At 51.1% G+C, this 26,345-nt stretch overlaps 1 protein-coding gene across 2 annotated transcripts in view; it reads right to left on the bottom strand.

Annotated features, from left to right (window-relative positions):
• Nucleotides 1–26,345, bottom strand: part of mospd1 (motile sperm domain containing 1) — a 106,446-nt gene that overhangs the window by 12,964 nt on the left and 67,137 nt on the right. For both annotated transcript variants that reach the window (XM_086002393.1, XM_086002390.1), the window contains exons 2-5: nucleotides 6,298–6,539; nucleotides 6,131–6,206; nucleotides 4,775–4,998; nucleotides 2,565–2,726 (exon numbers count right to left, since the gene is read on the bottom strand). In XM_086002393.1, coding sequence (XP_085858519.1) covers nucleotides 2,565–2,726; nucleotides 4,775–4,998; nucleotides 6,131–6,206; nucleotides 6,298–6,451 — 616 coding nt within the window. In that variant the 5' untranslated portion in view covers nucleotides 6,452–6,539. The remainder of the gene's footprint in view (nucleotides 1–2,564; nucleotides 2,727–4,774; nucleotides 4,999–6,130; nucleotides 6,207–6,297; nucleotides 6,540–26,345) is intronic.

Genomic DNA, 26,345 nt, shown 5'->3' with positions numbered 1-26,345 from the left:
ATCCGTGGCTAAGTAAAGTAATAAAGGATAGTATCCGACTGAAAGCAAGGGCATATAAAGTAGCCAAATCTAGTGGGAGGATAGAAGATTGGGAAGCATTTAAAAGCCAGCAAAGAATAACTAAAAGATTAATTAAGAAAGGGAAGATAGATTATGAAAGTAAACTAGCAAAAAATATAAAAACAGATAGCAAGAGTTTCTACAGTTATATAAAAAGAAAAAGGGTGGCTAAAGTGAATGTTGGTCCCTTAGAGGACGAGACCGGGAAATTAGTGGTGGTGAACATGGAGATGGCAAAAACGCTGAACAAATATTTTGTATCAGTCTTTACAGTAGAGGACACTAAAAATATCCCAACACTGGACAAACAGGGGGCTATGGGGAGGGAGGAGCTAAACACGATTAAAATCACTAAGGAGGTGGTACTCGGTAAGATAATGGGACTAAAGGCGGATAAATCCCCTGGACCTGATGGCTTACATCCTAGGATCTTGAGAGAAGTAGCGGTAGGGATTGTGGATGCATTGGTGGTAATTTTCCAAAACTCCCTGGATTCAGGAAAGGTCCCAGCAGATTGGAAAACTGCTAATGTAACGCCCTTATTTAAAAAGGGAGGCAGACAAAAGGCTGGAAACTATAGACCAGTTAGCCTAACATCTGTGGGTGGTAAAATGTTGGAGTCCATTATTAAGGAAGCAGTAACAGGGCATTTGGATAAGCATAATTTAATCGGACAGAGTCAGCATGGTTTTACGAAGGGGAAGTCATGTTTGACAAATTTGCTCGAATTCTTTGAGGACGTAACAAACAGGGTGGATAAAGGGGAACCAGTGGATGTGGTGTATTTGGACTTCCAAAAGGCATTTGACAAGGTGCCACACAAAAGATTACTGCACAAGATAAAAAATCACGGGATTGAGGGCAATATACTGGCATGGGTGTAAGATTGGCTATCTAACAGAAAACAGAGAGTTGGGATAAATGGTTCGTTCTCGGGTTGGCAATCAGTAACTAGTGGTGTTCCGCAGGGGTCAGTGCTGGGACCCCAACTCTTTACAATCTATATCAATGATTTGGAGGAAGGGACCGAGTGCAACGTATCCAAGTTTGCCGACGATACAAAGATGGGAGGGAAAGCAGTGAGTGAGGAGGACATAAAAAACCTGCAAAAGGACATAGACAGGCTAAGTGAGTGGGCAAAAATTTGGCAGATGGAATATAATGTTGGAAAGTGTGAGGTTATGCACTTTGGCAGAAAAAAATCAAAGAGCAAGTTATTATCTAAATGGAGAGAAACTGCAAAGTGCTACAGTACAAAGGGATCTGGGGGTCCTGGTGCATGAAACACAGGTTAGTATGCAGGTACAGCAGGTGATCAGGAAGGCCAATGGAATCTTGGCTTTTATTGCAAGGGGGATGGAGTATAAAAGCAGGGAAGTCTTGCTGCAGTTATACAGGGTACTGGTGAGGCCACACCTGGAATACTGCGTACAGTTTTGGTTTCCATATTTAAGAAAAGATATACTTGCTCTCGAGGCGGTTCAGAGAAGGTTCACTCGGTTGATTCTGGAGATGAGGGGGTTGACTTATGAGGAAAGGTTGAGTAGGTTGGGCCTCTACTCATTGGAATTCAGAAGAATGAGAGGCGATCTTATCGAAACATATAAGATTGTGAGGGGGCTTGATCGGGTGGATGCGGTGAGGATGTTTCCACTGATGGGTGAGACTAGAACTAGGGGGCATAATCTTAGAATAAGGGGCTGCCCTTTCAAAACTGAGATGAGGAGAAACTTCTTCACTCAGAGGGTAGTAAATCTATGGAATTTGCTACCCCAGAGAGCTGTGGAAGCTGCGACATTAAATAAATTTAAAACGGAGATAGACAGTTTCCTAGCAGATAAGGGAATTAGGGGTTACAGGGAGCGGGCAGGGAAGTGGACGTGAGTCTAAGTTTGGATCAGCCATGATCCCATTGAATGGCGGAGCAGGCCCGAGGGGCCGTATGGCCGACTCCTGCTCCTACTTCTTATGTTCTTATGTTGTTAAAGAGTCAGTGCAGCCGCGCTGGACCAAATGACCCCTTTCTGTGCTGCAAAATTCTATGATCACATGGCCACGAGAGACATACAATAATCGCACCCATGTGTAAACTACTGTATCATTACAAAATACTGAAATCCCAATGACTGTTACTGCTGTTAAGTTGTTGGTGTTTATAGCGCGGCATCAGATAAACATTTCCAAAAGGAACCAAAAATCCTGTGGTGTAAAATGGTTTCCCAAGTTTATGAAAATCTTGTTATAAAGGTAAGTGAAAGTGTAACAAAATGCATTTGCATTACAAACAAGTGCTAGACAATGAGTTTCCCAGTTATTGAGACAGAAGGATGTGCATTCTTACTGAGAGAGTTAAGAGGGTGGGGGGGGGGGGGTGGGGGGAGAGATTTAGAAATCCATCAATGTAGGAGTCTCCGGGATTGAATCCCTGACTTTAAACACTCTTTCAGTATCATTCAGCACTGGATTTGATTTACTTCTCTATGTTTAAAATAAAATGTGCTTACCTAAAACGTAAGCAGCGACTAACTTCTGATTGACACTTAAGTGGAGGTAGACAGGCACCAGAGATTCTGCTTCTCCAAGTGTCGGTAACATTAATGCTGCAATGCAGATTATTCCTAGGAAGACAGTAAGTAAACTCGGTCCCGAAGAGGCAGTTCTGGATTCTGAAAATTAATTAGACGTTATTGAGTGATGTATAGTCATCCAGGAGCCATTCTGTACACAGCACAGAAAAAAAAGAGATAAAACATTAATATCGTGTTAGGGTTTTAATTGTTTCACTGGATAACCTGCCAGCCTGGTCTGAACCGGTTTCCTACCCACTAGTGTCAAGTAGAATTGGTATATTCCAGAAGCACAGCGTTTAAAGTCATCACTGGTTTTTTTAAATGCAGCGTTGGTGCAGGGAAAAGACAACGGTTTTCTTAAACATCGCTCCCCCAGGCTCAGCAGGTGAATCCTGGCCTGTACTGAGTACCAGTACAGCTGGCCTCGAGGTACCAGAGGTACAGGCCGAGTTGCTGCTCCTCATCACTATCCAATAACCCCCTGCACGAGTCGATGTCGGGCAAGGGCCAGACCGGACCTGATCGTTATGCTGCCTACGGTTAAATAGCTCTTCTAGACTCGGGCATGAGGCCACTCGCGTGAAGCACAGGAGGGCTGTGGGTGGCAGTGGAACAACACCCCAGGGGAAAGGGCAGGAATTGAAAGCATGTGACCAGTGATGTTTATGATCAGCTGGGGACAGTATTCACTTAATGTAGACGGCAAGTTCCTGGAAAGAGCCACAATGGCTCCTTAAAAACATTAGAAAGGCAATTACATTTTTATGGAGCAATTTAGATGCATCGGCTCAGAAATTCGATGGTGCCATGCCCATTTTTCAGGCGCAAAACAGGCGCCTAAGCATCCAATATGGTGGCTGGGCCTATGCACACATTACGACCTGGTAGTGCGCTGTCCGCCATTTGGTAAAGGCAGAAAAAGAGGCACCCAAGGCTTGTAGCCAGGTATCTTATAACCCACCTGCCAATCTACAGAAACATTTCCTTAGCAACAGAAAATTCCCCCTTCACTGACCTCAGGATCTGCCCAACAACAATTAGCCTCTAACGCACCTTGTGACCATAAAGGATCATAAAGCAGTTACACCGTAGCAGCAGAATAATGCATTGTGTGATGCATGGTATAATGCTCCTGTACTTCTAAAACAAATAAACCTCGAACTTACCGCTCACAATGCCAGGGGAGATCTGCTAGTATATATTACACAGCACAGCACAGAAACAGGCCATTCGGCCCATGCCAGTGTTTATGCTCCACACAAGCCTCCTCCCACCCCTCTTCATCGAAAAATTACGACACAGAAGGAGGCCATTCAGTCCATCATGTCCATGCCAGTCAAAAAAGAGCTACCCAGCCTAATCTCACCTTCCAGCTCTCGAAGTGCCGTAACCGACAGGGCTACGGACCAAGTGCATATTCAAGTACTTTTTAAATGTGATGACGGTCTCTGCCTCTACCACCCTTTCAGGCAGTGAGTTCCAGACCCCCACCACCCGCTGGGTGTAAAAATGTTTCCTCATCTCCCCTTTAATTCTTCTACCAATTACTTTAAATCTATGCCCCTGGTTCTTGACCCCTTTGCCAAGGGAAATAGGTCCTTCCTATCCACTCTATCTAGGCCCCTCGTAATTTTATACACCTCAATTAGGTCTCCCCACAGCCTCCTCTATTCCAAAGAAAACAACCCCAGCCTATCCAATCTTTCCTCATAGCTAAGGTTGTCCTGGCAACATCCTCATAAATCTCCTCTGCACCCTCTCCAGTGCAATCACACCCTTCCTCTAACATGGTGACCAGAACTGCATGCAGTATTCAAGCTGCGGCCTAACCACTGCTGTATACAGTTCTAGCTCTTATATTCTAGCCTTGGCTAATAAAGGAAAGCATTCCGTATGTCTTTTTAACGACTTTATCGACAGGTCCTGCTACCTTTAAGGATCTGTGGACATACACTTCAGGATCGCTCTGTGCTTCTCTTCCTCTCACACTATCAACATATCCTCCTATTCCTTTCTCCCTGATGTGTTTATCCAGCTTCCCCTTAAATACATCTCTGCTATTCGCCTCAACCACTCCCTGTGGGAGCGAGTTCCACATGTTGACAAAGACCAGTACAGATGAAGCTACAATAAAATTCATTTACCCTGCTGGAATGAGGTCTGTTCAAAAAACACAGCTTCTGCCAGGTGCTCCTTGATGTGTTTGTCCTCTTCCTCCTTTTGCTGCTGCTCTTTTACAGATGGGAGGAGAACAGAAATCACCTCCTTTTTACCCAGTGCTTTCCGTTGGCTTTGCTCCGACACTTGCAGTCGGAATTTGTCTATAACACCATAATGACAAGGCCGCACATCTCTATGGCGAATAACGCTGGAGAGAGAGAGAGAGAGAGAACAGTTCTTGTGTTACATTGAATGAAACATCCTTAACGGCTCTCGAACTACAGGATCAGGGCACCCCTCAATATACCACGCTACACTGGGGCCAACTGCGAGTTAAAGGCCCCCACCTCCCGTAACACCCACACTTAAAACATCATCAGCTGCAGGCTAGCACTCTCTCTGATGCCTCTCCTTTCATTTTGGGATTTCCTTTCCTGATTTTAATGCTCACAAATGGAGAAAAAAGGGTAAAAGAAAAGCTGGGAGTATTTCCCAGCTTGGCTCAGTGGGTAGCACTCTCTCCTCTGAGTCAGAAGGTCATGGGTTCAAACCCCACTCTGGGACTTGAGAATATAATCTAGAATGACACTTCGGTACACTACTGAGGGAACGTTGCACTGTCAGAGGGGCAGTAGTGAGGGAGCGCCGCACTGTCGGAGGGGCAGTACTGAGGGAACGTTGCACTGTCAGGGGCAGTACTGAGGGAGCGCCGCACTGTCGGAGGGGCAGTACTGAGGAAGTGCCGCACTGTCGGAGGGGCAGTACTGAGGGAGCGCCGCACTGTCGGAGGGGCAGCACTGAGGGAGCGCCACAGTGTCGGAGGGGCAGTACTGAGGGAGTGCCGCACTGCCGGAGGGGCAGTACTGAGGAAGTGCCGCACTGTCGGAGGGGCAGTACTGAGGGAGCGCCGCACTGTCGGAGGGGCTGTACTGAGGGAGTGCCGCACTGTCGGAGGGGCAGTACTGAGGGAGTGCCGCACTGTCGGAGGGGCAGTACTGAGGAAGTGCCGCACTGTCGAGGGGCAGTACTGAGGGAGTGCCGCACTGTCGGAGGGGCACTACCAAGGGAGCGCTGCACTGTTGAGGGGCAGTAGAGTGTACACTTAGGGACATCTTGAGAATGTAAAAGGCAAGTTCTGTCTGGGCTTGTGTCATAGTCAATGATAACTGTAAAAAAACAGATTTTCCTCCTTCAGTCTAAGCCATGAACCCTCCTCGACTGTGTTGCAGCCTTGGAACACCCAGCCACTCAACTTTAATATCTAACCAACGCTAAAGACAAGGGAAAGCTCCCTGAGCACCACAGTAAAGTAACGGTTTAATGTGACACACTTCACTTACATGTCGACACAGCACTGAGGCTTCACCGCACCTGCAGCATCAACAACAACATATTTGTTTGGGGCTGTGCACAGAACTGAAAGCACAAAGAGAATGTGTCAGTGCGTTAAAGGAGCCGCACCAATAACAGACGTTTACTGTAAGTCAATGTGACAGTGCAGGTATACCTTTGAATTTTAAGGCAAACTCGTAAGGGTTGTAAAGGGTCAACACTTGCTTGTGTGTTGCCTGATCATCCGCATAAAAGATCAGTTCTGTTGGGAATACAAAGACGGGAAGGTTTCCTTCCACGAGTTCTGGCTGTCGCCTGTGTTGCTGCATTGGCACTGAATGTTTTCAATGTGTTTGCTCTGTTAAACCCCTTTAAAACTTCACTCTTTTTTACAGTCCTCTGAGCATTTTGACATGGCTGTAAATACAAAAAAAGATGATTTTTAGAATGAAATTCACAGAAGGCATTTATTACAAGATTGCATGATGAAGATGCTGATAAATTTTCTCTGCCTTTTGATGCAATTCCAGGGCAAGAACTGACATCATAAGCATCCAATCACTCTCAAAGGAGCAGCCCTTCTACTACAGAGCCATCAAACAGCCCGTGTTGACAATACACAGTATTGTACTGTGCACAGTTTCCGTCTGCTTTCCTGAGGAAGGGCCTACTTGCCTCAGAGGCGGTGCAACGAAGATTCACCAGATTGATTAAATGGGCCTGTACTCTCTGGCGTTTAGAAGAATGAGAGGTGATCTCATTGAAACATGTAAGATTCTGAGGGGTTTGACAGGGTAGATGCTGATAAGATTGTTCCCCCTGGCTGGAGAGTCTAGAACAAGGGGGCATAGCCTCAGGATAAGGGGTAGGCCATTTAAAACCGAGATGAGGAGGAATTTCTTCACTCAGAGGGTTGTGAATCTTTGGAATTCTCTGCCCCAGAGGGCTACAGATGCTGAGTCGTTGAGTATATTCAAGGCTGAGATCGATAGATTTTTGGAATCGAGGGATATGGAGATCAGGTGGGAAAGTGGAGTTGAGGTGGATGATCAGCCATGATCTCATTGAGGAACAGGCTCGAGGGGCCGTGTGGCCGACTCCTGCTATTTCTCATGTTCTAAGCTTATTCCCCTTAGTATTCTAATAGGTCTTTCGGATGAGACGTTAAACCGAGGCCCTGTCTGCTCTCTCAGGTGGACATAAAAGATCCCTGTAAGAAGTCACACAACACCAGGTTATAGTCCAACAGTTTTATTTGAAATCACAAGCTTTCGGAGTGCTGCTCCTCCATCAGGTGAAGTGGAGAGATGCATAAAGACACAGCTTATATAGTCAGAGAATAATGTCAGATGTTTACAGGTAATCTTTCTAACTGCCATTTATCACACCTCGGCAGAGAGATAATCACAGCAATCAAAGGTGTGAATGGTGTCCAAACAGGTTAGTCAGGAAAACATTACATCAAAGAACAATGAGGTGGGGGTCACAAGGGGTCAAATGTTGCAGATGCTGGGGTATGTATGAAAAACAAAAAAGACAAAAAAACATTTTTTTTGCTGGAAATCACAGCAGGTCCGGCCACATCTGTGTAGAGAACAAGCCAACGACGACTCGAGTCTGGGTGACCCTACGTCAGGTGGGGTTACATGTAGCGTGACATGAACCCAAGATCCCAGTTGAGGCCGTCCTCCTGAGTGTGGAACTTGGCTATCAGTTTCTGCTCGACGATTTTGCGTTGTTGTGTCTCGAAGGCCGCCTTGGAGAATGCTTACCCGAAGATCGGAGGCTGAATGTCCTTGACTGCTGAAGTATTCCCCGACTGGGAGGGAACACTCTTGCCTGGCGATTGTTGCACGGTGTCCGTTCATCCGTTGTCGCAGTGTCTGCATGGTCTCGCCGATGTACCATGCTCCGGGGCATCCTTTCCTGCAACGTATGAGGTAGACAACGTTGGCCGAGTCACATGAGTATGTACCATGTACCTGGTGGGTGGTGTCCTCACATGTGATGATGGTATTTGTGTTGATGATCTGGCATGTCTTGCAGCGGTTGCTGTGGCAGGGTTGTGTGGTGTCGTGGTCGCTGTTCTCCTGAAAGCTGGGTAATTTGCTGCGAACGATGGTCTGTTTGAGGTTAGGCGGCTGTTTGAAGGCGAGTAGTGGAGGCGTAGGGATGGCCTTAGCGAGGTGTTCGTTGTCATCGATGACATGTTGAAGGCTGCGAAGAACATGGCGTAGTTTCTCCGCTCCGGGGAAGTACTGGACGACGAAGGGTACTCTATTGGTTGTGTCCCGTGTTTGTCTTCTGAGGAGGTCGATGCGATTTTTTGCTGTGGCCCGTCGGAACTGTCGATCGACGAGTCGAGCGTCATATCCCGTTCTTACGAGGGCGTCTTTCAGCATCTGTAGGTGTCCATCGCGTTCCTCCTCGTCTGAGCAGATCCTGTGTATTCGCAGGGCTTGTCCATAGGGGATGGCTTCTTTAACGTGGTTAGGGTGGAAGCTGGAGAAGTGGAGCATCCTGAGGTTGTCCGTGGGCTTGCGGTAGAGTGAAGTGCTGAGGTGTCCGTCTTTGATGGAGATTCGTGTGTCCAAGAATGAAACCGATTCTGAGGAGTAGTCCATGGTGAGTTTGATGGTGGGATGGAACTTGTTGATGTTATCGTGTAGTCTTTTCAGTGATTCTTCGCCGTGGGTCCATAGGAAGAAAATGTCGTCGATGTATCTGGTGTATAGCGTTGGTTGGAGGTTCTGTGCAGCGAAGAAGTCTTGCTCGAACTTGTGCATGAAGATGTTGGCGTATTGGGGTGCGAATTGTGGAGCGGATCTCCAAGAAGATCGCGCATATCGACACAGACATCAAGTTTCAACAGAGATGCAAGAAAGCAGACAAGATCCTGAAAAGACTACAGATCACGAACCCACTCAAGTCGACCTACAACACAGACTACGCTGACTCTGCTGTCGTACCTCTCGCACACTCAACCATCTCGTACACCAGCTCTACAGCAGACGCCGCAACCTCGAAACCGAGATAGAGTCCATGTTCTCAGCCTGTGCTCAGGACACAGCAGACCAGCTACGAGACACCGCCAAACAGACGAGGCAATGGAACTACACTGCCTACATGCACACCAAGAACAGGAAGCTTGAGAAACTCGGCATCACCACCAGCAGCAACCAAGCCTCCCCCGGTACCACGGTTGAAACCACAGGGAAGTCCATCGTCAACTTGTCCGACCACACCCTTCAACCAGACGAAATTGAAGTTCTCAGCCGAGGGCTCAATTTCTGCCCCACCACCAAAATGGACCCCATCGGTCTCGCGGCAGACACAGAGGAATTCATCAGGAGAATGAGGCTCCGGGAATTCTTCCACAAATCCCAAGATGTCAGCAGCGAACCCAATGAGACAACCAATGATCCGGAACAGCAGAGGGATCCGCAGTGCAGCAACCGAAGAAGAGAGTCAAATTGGACCCCTCTGGAGGGTCGCTGCCCTAATCTTGACATGTATGCTCAAGCTGTCAGGAGATGCATCAACGCCAGATTCATCAGTCGCACTCACAAGACAGTCCAGAATGTCACCCGAGCACAACGCAATGCCATCCACGCTCCCAAGACCAACCGCAACATTGTCATCAAACCAGCAGACAAAGGAGGAGCCATCGTCATACAGAACAGAACGGACTATTGCAAAGAAGCATACCGACAACTGGACAACCAGGAACACTACAGACAGTTACATGCAGATCCGACCAAAGAACACACCCGCCAACTCAACAGACTGATCAAGACCTTCGATCCAGACCTTCAAAGCATCCTACGCGCTCTCATCCCACGTACTCCCCACGTGGGAGACTTCTACTGCCTCCCAAAGATACACAAAGCCAACACACCCGGACGTCCTATCGTATCAGGCAACGGAACCCTGTGTGAGAACCTCTCTGGATACGTCGAGGGCATCCTGAAACCCATCGTACAGGGAACCCGCAGCTTCTGTCGCGGCACTACAGACTTCTTACAGAAACTCAGCACCCACGGACCAGTTGAACCAGGAACACTCCTCGCCACGATAGACGTCTCAGCACTCTACACCAGTATCCCCCACGATGACGGCATCGCTGCGACAGCCTCAGTACTCAACACCAACAACAGCCAATCTCCAGACGCCATCCTACAACTCATCCGCTTCATCCTTGACCACAATGTCTTCACCTTCGACAACCAGTTCTTTACCCAAACACACGGAACAGCCATGGGGACCAAATTCGCACCCCAATACGCCAACATCTTCATGCACAAGTTCGAGCAAGACTTCTTCGCTGCACAGGACCTCCAACCAACGCTATACACCAGATTCATCGACGACATTTTCTTCCTATGGACCCACGGCGAAGAATCACTGAAAAGACTACACAATAACATCAACAAGTTCCATCCCACCATCAAACTCACCATGGACTACTCCTCAGAATCAGTTTCATTCTTGGACACACGAATCTCCATCAAAGACGGACACCTCAGCACTTCACTCTACCGCAAGCCCACGGACAACCTCAGGATGCTCCACTTCGCCAGCTTCCACCCTAACCACGTTAAAGAAGCCATCCCCTATGGACAAGCCCTGCGAATACACAGTATCTGCTCAGGCGAGGAGGAACGCGATGGACACCTACAGACGCTGAAAGACACCCTCGTAAGAACGGGATATGACGCTCGACTCGTCGAACGACAGTTCCGACGGGCCACAGCAAAAAATCGCATCGACCTCCTCAGAAGGGGGGCACGGTGGCATAGTGATTAGCACTGTTGCCTCACAGCGCCAGGGACCCGGGTTCAAATCTGGTCTCGGGCGACTGTCTGTGTGGAGTTTGCACATTCTCCCTGTGTCTGCGTGGGTTTCCTCCGGGTGCTCCGGTTTCCTCCCACAGTCCAAAGATGTGCAGGTTAGGTTGATTTGGCTATGATAAATTGACCCTTAGTGTTATGGGATTAAATACATGGGGTTACAGGGATAGGGTGGGATATGTGTCGGTGCAGGCTCGATGGGCCAAAATGGCCTCTATCTGCACTGTAGATTCTGTGATTCTGTGAAGACAAACACGGGACACAACCAATAGAGTACCCTTCGTCGTCCAGTACTTCCCCGGAGCGGAGAAACTACGCCATGTTCTTCGCAGCCTTCAACATGTCATCGATGACGACGAACACCTCGCTTCCACTACTCGCCTTCAGCCGGCTAACCTCAAACAGACCATCGTTCGTAGCAAATTACCCAGCTTTCAGGAGAACAGCGACCACGACACTACACAACCCTACCACAGCAACCGCTGCAAGACATGCCAGATCATCAATACAGATACCATCATCACACGAGGACACCACCCACCAGGCACATGGTACATACTCATGTGACTCGGCCAACGTTGTCTACCTCATACGTTGCAGGAAAGGATGCCCCGGAGCATGGTACATCGGCGAGACCATGCAGACACTGCAACAACGGATGAACGGACACCGCGCAACAATCGCCAGGCAGGAGTGTTCCCTCCCAGTTGGGGAACACTTCAGCAGTCAAGGACATTCAGCCTCCGATCTTCGGGTAAGCATTCTCCAAGGCGGCCTTCGAGACACACGGCAACGCAAAATCGTCGAGCAGAAACTGATAGCCAAGTTCCGCACTCATGAGGACGGCCTCAACTGGGATCTTGGGTTCATGTCACGCTGCATGTAACCCCACCTGACGTAGGGTCACCCAGACTCGAGTCGTCGTTGGCTTATTCTCGCTACACAGATGCGGCCGGACCTGCTGTGATTTCCAGCAAAAAAAAAAATTTTGTGTTTTTTGTTTTTCATACAGACCCCAGCATCTGCAACATTTGACCCCTTGTAACCCCACCTCATTGTTCTTTGATGTAATGTTTTCCTGACTAACCTGTTTGGACACCATGCACACCTTTGATTGCTGTGATTATCTCTCTGCCGAGGTGGGATAAAGGGCAGTTAGAAAGATTACCTGTAATCATCTGACATTATTCTCTGACTATATATGCTGTGTCTTTATGCATCTCTCCACTTCACCTGACGAAGGAGCAGCGCTCCGAAAGCTTGTGATTTCAAATAAAACTGTTGGACTATAACCTGGTGTTGTGTGACTTCTTACATTTGTCCACCCCATTCCAACACCGGCATCGCCACATCATAAAAGATCCGATGACACTATTCCGAAGAAGAGCAGGGGAGTTCTCGCCGGTGACCTGGGCTAATATTTATCCCTCAATCAACATCACGAAAACAGATTATCTGGTCATTATCACATTGTTGTTTGTGGGAGCTTGCTGTGCGCAATTGGCTGCTGTGTTTCCTACATTACAACAGTGACTACACTGTACTTCATTGGCTGTAAAGCGTTTTGAGATGTCCTGAGGACATAAAAATGCACTTATATAGCACTTTTCAAGTGCAGTCTTTAGGTGAGACCAGGTTAGAAGGCAGGGGATAATTGGAGCAGGGAACACAAGAACAGGAGGAGGCCATTCAGCCCTTCAAGCCTGTTCTGCCATTCAGTTCAATCATGACTGATCTGTACCTCAACTCCACTCACCTGGCATTGATCCATATCCCTCGATTCGCTGGGGAAACAGATCTTTCAATCCTCATTATGTGAACTCCTGAGTCTATGTTTAGAATGGGAATTGTCTCTGCAATTTCCACCTTCCACCACTGTTGTGCCTTCACTGGAAGGAGGGTGTAATTGCAAGCTTAACTGATCATTATACATTTGGATATAGTATAATGGGAAAATGTTGACAAAACTGCACGCAGATGTAAGATTTTTAATATATTACTGCTAGGTTTAAATATATTTTTCCCTATAATTTAAGTCTTCTTGTTTTTCCAGCTTGACTTATAGGTGTCAGCCGTGGCTCGGTGGGCAGCACCCTCGCCTGAGTCAGAAGGTTGTGGGTTCAAGTCCCACTCCAGAGACTGGAGCACAAAAACCCAGGCTGACACTCCCAGTGCAGCACTGACGGAGTGCTGCACTGTCGGAGGTGCCGTCTTTCGGATGAGACGTTAAGCTGAGGCCCCGTCTGCCCTCTCAGGTGGACGTAAAAGATTCTATGGCACTATTTCGAAGAGGAGCAGGGGAGTTCTCCCAATGCCTTGGCCGATATTCATCCCTCAGCCAACTGATTATGTTACTGGTCATTTATCTCATTAATGTTTGTGGGATCGTGCACAAATTGGCTGCCCAGTGACTACACTTCAAAAGTACTTCTTTGGCTGTGAAGCGCTCAGATTGTGAAAGGCGCTATATAAATGCAAGTTCTTCCTTATCACCTATCTATCGAATTTAATACTTAAGGGTACTTGTCAAGATGTATAATTTATTAACATCTCCCTGGACTCTAGTTTCACTAATCTTTCCTCATAGTTTATTCAGATGATGATGGAGAAATATAACAGCTGCTCATTACAGATAGCAATACATTGATTGGTTACAGGAAAGTGAAGATATATATCAAAAAATCACAAGATGACTCTGCAAAACTGAGTTCCTCAGAACCATGGAAGTTTACATCAAAGCAAAAGGCCATTCGCTCCATTTTGTCTGTGCTGGCTCTTTGCTCGAGCATGCCAAAATTTAACCCACTGCCCCGCTCTCTCCCCATAGCCCTGTATCAATCCCAAACTAACCCCACTGCCCCGCTATCTCCCCATAGCCCTGTATCAATCGCAAACTAATCCCACTGCCCTGCTCTCTCCCCATAGCCCTGTATCAATCTCAAACTAATCCCACTGCCCCGCTCTCTCCCCATAGCCCTGTATCAATCTCAAACTAATCCCACTGCCCCGCTCTCTCCCCATAGCCCTGTATCAATCTCAAACTAATCCCACTGCCCCGCTCTCTCCCCATAGCCCTGTATCAATCTCAAACTAATCCCACTGCCCCGCTCTCTCCCCATAGCCCTGTATCAATCCCACACTAACCCCACTGCCCCGCTCTCTCCCCAAAGCCCTGTATCAATCTCAAACTAATCCCACTGCCCCGCTCTCTCCCCATAGCCCTGTATCAATCCCACACTAACCCCACTGCCCCGCGCTCTCCCCATAGCCCTGTATCAATCGCAAACTAATCTCACTGCCCCGCTCTCTCCCCATAGCCCTGTATCAATCCCCAAACTAACCCCACTGCCCCGCTCTCTCCCCATAGCCCTGTATCAATCCCAAACTAATCCCACTGCCCTACTCACTCCCCATAGCCCTGTATCAATCTCAAACTAATCCCACTGCCCCGCTCTCTCCCCATAGCCCTGTATCAATCGCAAACTAACCCCACTGCCGCGCTCTCTCCCCATAGCCCTGTATCAATCCCAAACTAACCCCACTGCCCCGCTCTCTCCCCATAGCCCTCTATCAATCCCAAACTAACCCCACTGCCCCGCTCTCTCCCCATAGCCCTGTATCAATCCCAAACTAATCCCACTGCCCGCTCTCTCCCCACAGCCCTGTATCAATCCCAAACTAATCCCACTGCCCCGCTCTCTCCCCATAGCCCTGTATCAATCTCAAACTAATCCCACTGCCCCACTCTCTCCCCATAGCCCTGTATCAATCCCAAACTAATCCCACTGCCCCGCTCGCTCCCCATAGCCCTGCATCAATCCCAAACTAATCCCACTGCCCCGCTCTCTCCCCATGGCCCTGTATCAATTACAAACTAATCCCACTGCCCCGCTCGCTCCCCATAGCACTGTATCAATCCCAAACTAATCCCACTGCCCTACTCACTCCCCTACACACTCCCAATAGCCCTGTATCAATCCCAAACTAACCGATCTCTCCCCATAGCACTGTATCAATCCCAAACTAATCCCACAGCCCTACTCGCTTCCCATAACCCTGTATCAATCCCAAGCTAATCCCACTGACCCGCTCTCTCCCCATAGCCCTGTATCAATCCCAAACTAATCCCGCTGCCCCACTCTCTCCCCATAGCCCTGTATCAATCACAAACTAACCCCACTGCCCTGCTCACTCCCCATAGCCCTGTATCAGTCCCAAGCTAGTCCCACTGCCCCGCTCTCTCTCCATAGCCCTGTATCAATCCCAAACAAATCTCATTACCCCGCTCTCTCCCCATAGCCCTGTATCAATCCCAAACCCCACCGCCCCGCTCTCCCCCACAGATCTGTATCAATCCCAAACTATTGCCACTGCCCCGCTCTCTCCCCATAGCCCTGTATCAATCCCAAACTAACCCCACTGCCCCGCTCACTCCCCATAGCCCTGTATCAATCCCAAACTAATCCCACTGCCCCGCTCTCTCCCCACAGCCCTGTATCAGTCCCAAACAAATCTCATTGTGCCGCTCTCTCCCCATAGCCCTGTATCAATCCCAAACTAATCCCACTGCCCCGCTCTCTCCCCATAGCCCTGTATCAATCCCACACCAACCCCACTGCCCGGCTCTCTCCCCATAGCCCTGTATCAATCCCAAACTAATCCCACTGCCCGCTCTCTCCCCATAGCCCTGTATCAATCCCAAACTAATCCCACTGCCCGCTCTCTCCCCATAGCCCTGTATCAATCCCAAACTAATCCCAGTGCCCCGCTCTCCCCATAGCCCTGTATCAATCCCAAACTAATCCCACAGCCCTGCGCACTCCCCATAGCCCTGTATCAATCCCAAACTAATCCCACAGCCCTGCGCACTCCCCATAGCCCTGTATCAATCCCAAACTAATCCCACTGCCCCGCTCTCTCCCCATAGCCCTGTATCAATCACAAACTAACCCCACTGCCCCGCTCTCTCCCCATAGCCCTGTATCAATCACAAACTAACCCCACTGCCCTGCTCACTCCCCATAGCCCTGTATCAATCCCAAGCAAATCCCACTGCCCCGCTCTCTCCCCATAGCCCTGTATCAATCCCAAATGAATCTCATTGCCCCGCTCTTTCCCCATAGCCCTGTATCAATCCCAAACCCCACCGCCCCGCTCTCTCCCCACAGATCTGTATCAATCCCAAACTATTCCGACTGCCCCGGTCTCTCCCCATAGCCCTGTATCAATCCCGAACTAACCCCACTGCGCCGCTCTCTCCCCACAGCCCTGTATCAGTCCCAAACTAATCTCATTGCCCCGCTCTCTCCCCATAGCCCTGTATCAATCCCACACCAATCCCACTGCCATGCTCTCTCCCCATAGCCCTGTCTCAATCCCACACCAACCCCACTGCCCCGCTCTCTCCCCATAGCCCTGTATCAATCCCAAACTAACCCCACCGCCCCGCTCTCTCCCCATAGCCCTGTATCAATCCCAAACTAATCCCCCTACCCCGCTCTCTCCCCATAGCCCTGTATCAATCCAAACTAATCCCACTGCCCCGCTCTCTCCCCATAGCCCTGTATCAATCCCACACTAATCCCACTGCCCCGCTCTCTCCCCATAGCCCTGTATCAATCCCAAACTAATCCCACTGCCCACTCTCTCCCCATAGCCCTGTATCAATCCCAAACTAATCCCAGTGCCCCGCTCTCCCCATAGCCCTGTATCAATCCCAAACTAATCCCACTGCCCCGCTCTCTCCCCATACCCCTGTATCAATCCCACACTCATCCCCCTGCCCCGCTCTCTCCGCATTGCCTGTATCAATCCCACACTAATCCCATTGCCCCACGCTCTGCCCATAGCCCTGTATCAATGCCAAACTAATCCCACTGCCCCTCTCTTTCCTCATAGCCCTGTATCAATCCCAAACTAATCCCACTGCCCCGCTCTCTCCCCATAGCCCTGTATGAATCCCAAACTAATCCCACTACCCCGCTCTCTCCCCATAGCCCTGCATCAATCCCAAACTAATCCCACTGCCCAGCTCTCCACATAGCCCTGTATCAATCCCAAACTAATCCCACTGCCCCGCTCTCTCCCCATAGCCCTGTATCAATCCCAAACTAATCCCACTGCCCCGCTTTCTCCCCATAGCCCTGTATCAATCCCAAACTAATCTCACTGCCCGCTCTCTCCCCATAGCCCTGGATCAATCCCAAACTAATCCCACTGCCCCGCTCTCTCCCCATAGCCCTGTAACAATCCCAAACTAATCCCACTGCCCCACTCTCTCCCCATAGCCCTGTATCAATCTCAAACTAATCCCACTGCCTGCTCTCTCCCCATAGCCCTGTATCAATCCTAAACTAATCCCACTGCCCCGCTCTCTCCCCATAGCCCTGTATCAATCCTAACCTAATCCCACTGCCCCGCTCTCTCCCCATAGCCCTGTATCAATCCCAAACTAATCCCACTGCCCCGCTTTCTCCCCATAGCCCTGTATCAATCCCAAACTAATCCCACTGCCCCGCTCTCTCCCCATAGCCCTGTATCAATCCCAAACTAACCCCACTGCCCCGCTCTCTCCCCATAGCCCTGTATCAATCCCAAACTAATCCCACTGCCCCGCTCTCTCCCCATAGCCCTGTATCAATCCCAAACTAACCCCACTGCCCGCTCTCTCCCCACAGCCCTGTATCAATCCTAAACTAATCCCACTGCCCCGCTCTCTCCCCATAGCCCTGTATCAATCCCAAACTAATCCCACTGCCCCGCTCTCTCCCCATAGCCCTGTATCAATCCCAAACTAATCCCACTGCCCCGCTCTCTCCCCATAGCCCTGTATCAATCCCATACTAATCCCACTGCCCGCTCTCTCCCCATAGCCCTGTATCAATCCCAAACTAATCCCGCTGCCCCGCTCTCTCCCCATAGCCCTGTATCAATCCCAAACAAATCCCACTGCCCCGCTCTCTCCCCATAGCCCTGTATCAATCCCAAATTAATCCCACTGCCCCGCTCTCTCCCCATAGCCCTGTATCAATCCTAAACTAATCCCACTGCCCCGCTCTCTCCCCATAGCCCTGTATCAATCCCAAATTAATCCCACTGCCCCGCTCTCTCCCCATAGCCCTGTATCAATCCTAAACTAATCCCACTGCCCCGCTCTCTCCCCATAGCCCTGTATCAATCCCAAACTAATCCTCCTGCCCGCTCTCTCCCCATAGCCCTGTATCAATCCTAAACTAATCCCACTGCCCCGCTCTCTCCCCATAGCCCTGTATCAATCCCAAACAAATCCCACTGCCCCGCTCTCTCCCCATAGCCCTGTATCAATCCTAAACTAATGCCACTGCCCTGCGCACTCCCCATAGCCCTGTATCAATCGCAAACTAATCCCACTGCCCGCTCTCTCCCCATAGCCCTGTATCAATCCCAAACTAATCCCGCTGCCCCGCTCTCTCCCCATAGCCCTGTATCAATCCCAAACAAATCCCACTGCCCCGCTCTCTCCCCATAGCCCTGTATCAATCCCAAACTAACCCCACTGCCCCGCTCACTCCCCATAGCCCTGTATCAATCCCAAACTAATCCCACTGCCCCGCTCTCTCCCCACAGCCCTGTATCAGTCCCAAACAAATCTCATTGTGCCGCTCTCTCCCCATAGCCCTGTATCAATCCCAAACTAATCCCACTGCCCCGCTCTCTCCCCATAGCCCTGTATCAATCCCACACCAACCCCACTGCCCGGCTCTCTCCCCATAGCCCTGTATCAATCCCAAACTAATCCCACTGCCCGCTCTCTCCCCATAGCCCTGTATCAATCCCAAACTAATCCCACTGCCCGCTCTCTCCCCATAGCCCTGTATCAATCCCAAACTAATCCCAGTGCCCCGCTCTCCCCATAGCCCTGTATCAATCCCAAACTAATCCCACAGCCCTGCGCACTCCCCATAGCCCTGTATCAATCCCAAACTAATCCCACTGCCCCGCTCTCTCCCCATAGCCCTGTATCAATCACAAACTAACCCCACTGCCCTGCTCACTCCCCATAGCCCTGTATCAATCCCAAGCAAATCCCACTGCCCCGCTCTCTCCCCATAGCCCTGTATCAATCCCAAACGAATCTCATTGCCCCGCTCTTTCCCCATAGCCCTGTATCAATCCCAAACCCCACCGCCCCGCTCTCTCCCCACAGATCTGTATCAATCCCAAACTATTCCGACTGCCCCGGTCTCTCCCCATAGCCCTGTATCAATCCCGAACTAACCCCACTGCGCCGCTCTCTCCCCACAGCCCTGTATCAGTCCCAAACTAATCTCATTGCCCCGCTCTCTCCCCATAGCCCTGTATCAATCCCTAACTAATCCCACTGCCACGCTCTCTCCCCATAGCCCTGTATCAATCCCACACCAATCCCACTGCCATGCTCTCTCCCCATAGCCCTGTCTCAATCCCACACCAACCCCACTGCCCCGCTCTCTCCCCATAGCCCTGTATCAATCCCAAACTAACCCCACCGCCCCGCTCTCTCCCCATAGCCCTGTATCAATCCCAAACTAATCCCCCTACCCCGCTCTCTCCCCATAGCCCTGTATCAATCCAAACTAATCCCACTGCCCCGCTCTCTCCCCATAGCCCTGTATCAATCCCACACTAATCCCACTGCCCCGCTCTCTCCCCATAGCCCTGTATCAATCCCAAACTAATCCCACTGCCCACTCTCTCCCAATAGCCCTGTATCAATCCCAAACTAATCCCAGTGCCCCGCTCTCCCCATAGCCCTGTATCAATCCCAAACTAATCCCACTGCCCCGCTCTCTCCCCATACCCCTGTATCAATCCCACACTCATCCCCCTGCCCCGCTCTCTCCGCATAGCCTGTATCAATCCCACACTAATCCCATTGCCCCACGCTCTGCCCATAGCCCTGTATCAATGCCAAACTAATCCCACTGCCCCTCTCTTTCCTCATAGCCCTGTATCAATCCCAAACTAATCCCACTGCCCCGCTCTCTCCCCATAGCCCTGTATGAATCCCAAACTAATCCCACTACCCCGCTCTCTCCCCATAGCCCTGCATCAATCCCAAACTAATCCCACTGCCCAGCTCTCCACATAGCCCTGTATCAATCCCAAACTAATCCCACTGCCCCGCTCTCTCCCCATAGCCCTGTATCAATCCCAAACTAATCCCACTGCCCCGCTCTCTCCCCATAGCCCTGTATCAATCCCAAACTAATCTCACTGCCCGCTCTCTCCCCATAGCCCTGGATCAATCCCAAACTAATCCCACTGCCCCGCTCTCTCCCCATAGCCCTGTAACAATCCCAAACTAATCCCACTGCCCCACTCTCTCCCCATAGCCCTGTATCAATCTCAAACTAATCCCACTGCCTGCTCTCTCCCCATAGCCCTGTATCAATCCTAAACTAATCCCACTGCCCCGCTCTCTCCCCATAGCCCTGTATCAATCCTAACCTAATCCCACTGCCCCGCTCTCTCCCCATAGCCCTGTATCAATCCCAAACTAATCCCACTGCCCCGCTTTCTCCCCATAGCCCTGTATCAATCCCAAACTAATCCCACTGCCCCGCTCTCTCCCCATAGCCCTGTATCAATCCCAAACTAATCCCACTGCCCCGCTCTCTCCCCATAGCCCTGTATCAATCCCAAACTAATCCCACTGCCCCGCTCTCTCCCCATAGCCCTGTATCAATCCCAAACTAACCCCACTGCCCGCTCTCTCCCCACAGCCCTGTATCAATCCTAAACTAATCCCACTGCCCCGCTCTCTCCCCATAGCCCTGTATCAATCCCAAACTAATCCCACTGCCCCGCTCTCTCCCCATAGCCCTGTATCAATCCCAAACTAATCCCACTGCCCCGCTCTCTCCCCATAGCCCTGTATCAATCCCATACTAATCCCACTGCCCGCTCTCTCCCCATAGCCCTGTATCAATCCCAAACTAATCCCGCTGCCCCGCTCTCTCCCCATAGCCCTGTATCAATCCCAAACAAATCCCACTGCCCCGCTCTCTCCCCATAGCCCTGTATCAATCCCAAATTAATCCCACTGCCCCGCTCTCTCCCCATAGCCCTGTATCAATCCTAAACTAATCCCACTGCCCCGCTCTCTCCCCATAGCCCTGTATCAATCCCAAATTAATCCCACTGCCCCGCTCTCTCCCCATAGCCCTGTATCAATCCTAAACTAATCCCACTGCCCCGCTCTCTCCCCATAGCCCTGTATCAATCCCAAACTAATCCTCCTGCCCGCTCTCTCCCCATAGCCCTGTATCAATCCTAAACTAATCCCACTGCCCCGCTCTCTCCCCATAGCCCTGTATCAATCCCAAACAAATCCCACTGCCCCGCTCTCTCCCCATAGCCCTGTATCAATCCTAAACTAATGCCACTGCCCTGCGCACTCCCCATAGCCCTGTATCAATGCCAAACTAATCCCACTGCCCCTCTCTCTCCTCATAGCCCTGTATCAATCCCAAACTAATCCCACTGCCCCGCTCTCTCCCCATTGCCCTGTATCAATCCCAAACTAATCCCACTGCCCCGCTCTCTCCCCATAGCCCTGTATCAATCCCAAACAAATCCCACTGCCCCGCTCTCTCCCCATAGCCCTGTATCAATCCTAAACTAATGCCACTGCCCTGCGCACTCCCCATAGCCCTGTATCAATCGCAAACTAATCCCACTGCCCGCTCTCTCCCCATAGCCCTGTATCAATCCCAAACTAATCCCGCTGCCCCGCTCTCTCCCCATAGCCCTGTATCAATCCCAAACAAATCCCACTGCCCCGCTCTCTCCCCATAGCCCTGTATCAATCCCAAACTAACCCCACTGCCCCGCTCACTCCCCATAGCCCTGTATCAATCCCAAACTAATCCCACTGCCCCGCTCTCTCCCCACAGCCCTGTATCAGTCCCAAACAAATCTCATTGTGCCGCTCTCTCCCCATAGCCCTGTATCAATCCCAAACTAATCCCACTGCCCCGCTCTCTCCCCATAGCCCTGTATCAATCCCACACCAACCCCACTGCCCGGCTCTCTCCCCATAGCCCTGTATCAATCCCAAACTAATCCCACTGCCCGCTCTCTCCCCATAGCCCTGTATCAATCCCAAACTAATCCCACTGCCCGCTCTCTCCCCATAGCCCTGTATCAATCCCAAACTAATCCCAGTGCCCCGCTCTCCCCATAGCCCTGTATCAATCCCAAACTAATCCCACAGCCCTGCGCACTCCCCATAGCCCTGTATCAATCCCAAACTAATCCCACTGCCCCGCTCTCTCCCCATAGCCCTGTATCAATCACAAACTAACCCCACTGCCCTGCTCACTCCCCATAGCCCTGTATCAATCCCAAGCAAATCCCACTGCCCCGCTCTCTCCCCATAGCCCTGTATCAATCCCAAACGAATCTCATTGCCCCGCTCTTTCCCCATAGCCCTGTATCAATCCCAAACCCCACCGCCCCGCTCTCTCCCCACAGATCTGTATCAATCCCAAACTATTCCGACTGCCCCGGTCTCTCCCCATAGCCCTGTATCAATCCCGAACTAACCCCACTGCGCCGCTCTCTCCCCACAGCCCTGTATCAGTCCCAAACTAATCTCATTGCCCCGCTCTCTCCCCATAGCCCTGTATCAATCCCTAACTAATCCCACTGCCACGCTCTCTCCCCATAGCCCTGTATCAATCCCACACCAATCCCACTGCCATGCTCTCTCCCCATAGCCCTGTCTCAATCCCACACCAACCCCACTGCCCCGCTCTCTCCCCATAGCCCTGTATCAATCCCAAACTAACCCCACCGCCCCGCTCTCTCCCCATAGCCCTGTATCAATCCCAAACTAATCCCCCTACCCCGCTCTCTCCCCATAGCCCTGTATCAATCCAAACTAATCCCACTGCCCCGCTCTCTCCCCATAGCCCTGTATCAATCCCACACTAATCCCACTGCCCCGCTCTCTCCCCATAGCCCTGTATCAATCCCAAACTAATCCCACTGCCCACTCTCTCCCAATAGCCCTGTATCAATCCCAAACTAATCCCAGTGCCCCGCTCTCCCCATAGCCCTGTATCAATCCCAAACTAATCCCACTGCCCCGCTCTCTCCCCATACCCCTGTATCAATCCCACACTCATCCCCCTGCCCCGCTCTCTCCGCATAGCCTGTATCAATCCCACACTAATCCCATTGCCCCACGCTCTGCCCATAGCCCTGTATCAATGCCAAACTAATCCCACTGCCCCTCTCTTTCCTCATAGCCCTGTATCAATCCCAAACTAATCCCACTGCCCCGCTCTCTCCCCATAGCCCTGTATGAATCCCAAACTAATCCCACTACCCCGCTCTCTCCCCATAGCCCTGCATCAATCCCAAACTAATCCCACTGCCCAGCTCTCCACATAGCCCTGTATCAATCCCAAACTAATCCCACTGCCCCGCTCTCTCCCCATAGCCCTGTATCAATCCCAAACTAATCCCACTGCCCCGCTCTCTCCCCATAGCCCTGTATCAATCCCAAACTAATCTCACTGCCCGCTCTCTCCCCATAGCCCTGGATCAATCCCAAACTAATCCCACTGCCCCGCTCTCTCCCCATAGCCCTGTAACAATCCCAAACTAATCCCACTGCCCCACTCTCTCCCCATAGCCCTGTATCAATCTCAAACTAATCCCACTGCCTGCTCTCTCCCCATAGCCCTGTATCAATCCTAAACTAATCCCACTGCCCCGCTCTCTCCCCATAGCCCTGTATCAATCCTAACCTAATCCCACTGCCCCGCTCTCTCCCCATAGCCCTGTATCAATCCCAAACTAATCCCACTGCCCCGCTTTCTCCCCATAGCCCTGTATCAATCCCAAACTAATCCCACTGCCCCGCTCTCTCCCCATAGCCCTGTATCAATCCCAAACTAATCCCACTGCCCCGCTCTCTCCCCATAGCCCTGTATCAATCCCAAACTAATCCCACTGCCCCGCTCTCTCCCCATAGCCCTGTATCAATCCCAAACTAACCCCACTGCCCGCTCTCTCCCCACAGCCCTGTATCAATCCTAAACTAATCCCACTGCCCCGCTCTCTCCCCATAGCCCTGTATCAATCCCAAACTAATCCCACTGCCCCGCTCTCTCCCCATAGCCCTGTATCAATCCCAAACTAATCCCACTGCCCCGCTCTCTCCCCATAGCCCTGTATCAATCCCATACTAATCCCACTGCCCGCTCTCTCCCCATAGCCCTGTATCAATCCCAAACTAATCCCGCTGCCCCGCTCTCTCCCCATAGCCCTGTATCAATCCCAAACAAATCCCACTGCCCCGCTCTCTCCCCATAGCCCTGTATCAATCCCAAATTAATCCCACTGCCCCGCTCTCTCCCCATAGCCCTGTATCAATCCTAAACTAATCCCACTGCCCCGCTCTCTCCCCATAGCCCTGTATCAATCCCAAATTAATCCCACTGCCCCGCTCTCTCCCCATAGCCCTGTATCAATCCTAAACTAATCCCACTGCCCCGCTCTCTCCCCATAGCCCTGTATCAATCCCAAACTAATCCTCCTGCCCGCTCTCTCCCCATAGCCCTGTATCAATCCTAAACTAATCCCACTGCCCCGCTCTCTCCCCATAGCCCTGTATCAATCCCAAACAAATCCCACTGCCCCGCTCTCTCCCCATAGCCCTGTATCAATCCTAAACTAATGCCACTGCCCTGCGCACTCCCCATAGCCCTGTATCAATGCCAAACTAATCCCACTGCCCCTCTCTCTCCTCATAGCCCTGTATCAATCCCAAACTAATCCCACTGCCCCGCTCTCTCCCCATTGCCCTGTATCAATCCCAAACTAATCCCACTGCCCCGCTCTCTCCCCATAGCCCTGCATCAGTCGCAAACTAATCCCACTGCCCCGCTCTCCCCATAGCCCTGTATCAATCCCAAACTAATCCCACTGCCCCGCTCTCTCCCTGTAGCCCTGTATCAATCCCACACTAATCCCGCTCTCTCCCCATAGCCCTGTATCAATCCCAAACTAATCCCACTGCCCCGCTCTCTCCCCATAGCCCTGCATCAGTCCCAAACTAATCCCACTGCCCCGCTCTCCCCATAGCCCTGTAGCAATCGCAAACTAATCCCACCGCCTCGCTCTCTCCCCATAGCCCTGTATCAATCCCAAACTAACCCCACCGCCCTGCTCTCCCCATAGCCGTCTCAATCCCAAACTAACCCCACTGCCCCGCTCTCTCCCCATAGCCCTGTATCAATCCCAAACTAATCCCACTGCCCCGCTCTCTCCCCATAGTCCTGTATCAATCCCACACTAATCCCGCTGCCCCGCTCTCTCCCCATAGCCCTGTATCAATCCCACACTAATCCCACTGCCCCGCTCTCTCCCCATAGCCCTGTATCAATCCCAAACTAATCCCGCTGTCCCGCTCTCTCCCCACAGCCCTGTATCAATCCCAAACTAATCCCACTGCCCCGCTCTCTCCCCATAGCCCTGTATCAATCCCAAACTAATCCTACTGCCCGCTCTCTCCCCATAGCCCTGTATCAATCCCAAACTAATCCCACTGCCCGCTCTCTCCCCATAGCCCTGTATCAATCCTAAACTAATGCCACTGCCCCGCTCTCTCCCCATAGCCCTGTATCAATCCCAAACTAATCCCACTGCCCCGCTCACTTCCCATAGCCCTGTATCAATCCCAAACTAATCCCACTGCCCTGCGCACTCCCCATAGCCCTGTATCAATCCCAAACTAATCCCACTGCCCTGCGCACTCCCCATAGCCCTGTATCAATCCCACACTAATCCCGCTGCCCCGCTCTCTCCCAATAGCCCTGCATCAATCGCAAACGAATGACACTGCCCCGCTCTCTCCCCATAGCCCTGTATCAATCCCACACTAATCCCACTGCCCCGCTCTCTCCCCATAGCCCTGTATCAATCCCAAACTAATCTCACTGCCCCGCTCTCTCCCCATAGCCCTGTATCAATCCCACACGAATCCCGCTGCCCCGCTCTCTCCCAATAGCCCTGTATCAATGCCAAACTAATCCCACTGCCCCGCTCTCTCCCCATAGACCTGTATCAATCCTAAACTTATCCCACTGCCCCGCTCTCTCCCCATAGCCCTGTATCAATCCCAAACTAATCCCACTGCCCCGCTCTCTCCCCATAGCCCTGTATCAATCCCACACTAATCCCACTGCCCCGCTCTCTCCCCATAGCCCTGTATCAATCCCAAACTAATCCCACTGCCCCGCTCTCTCCCCGTAGCCCTGTATCAATCCCAAACTAATCCCACTGCCCCGCTCTCTCCCCATAGCCCTGTATCAATCCCAAACTAATCTCACTGCCCGCT

Source organism: Somniosus microcephalus, chromosome 1 (genome assembly GCF_052327205.1).
Source record: "Somniosus microcephalus isolate GS21.2 chromosome 1, FLI_Smic_1.0, whole genome shotgun sequence".
Lineage (NCBI taxonomy): Eukaryota > Metazoa > Chordata > Chondrichthyes > Squaliformes > Somniosidae > Somniosus > Somniosus microcephalus.
The sequence above is the reverse complement of the archived record's forward strand: the minus strand, read 5'-3'. Positions and strand labels throughout refer to the sequence as shown.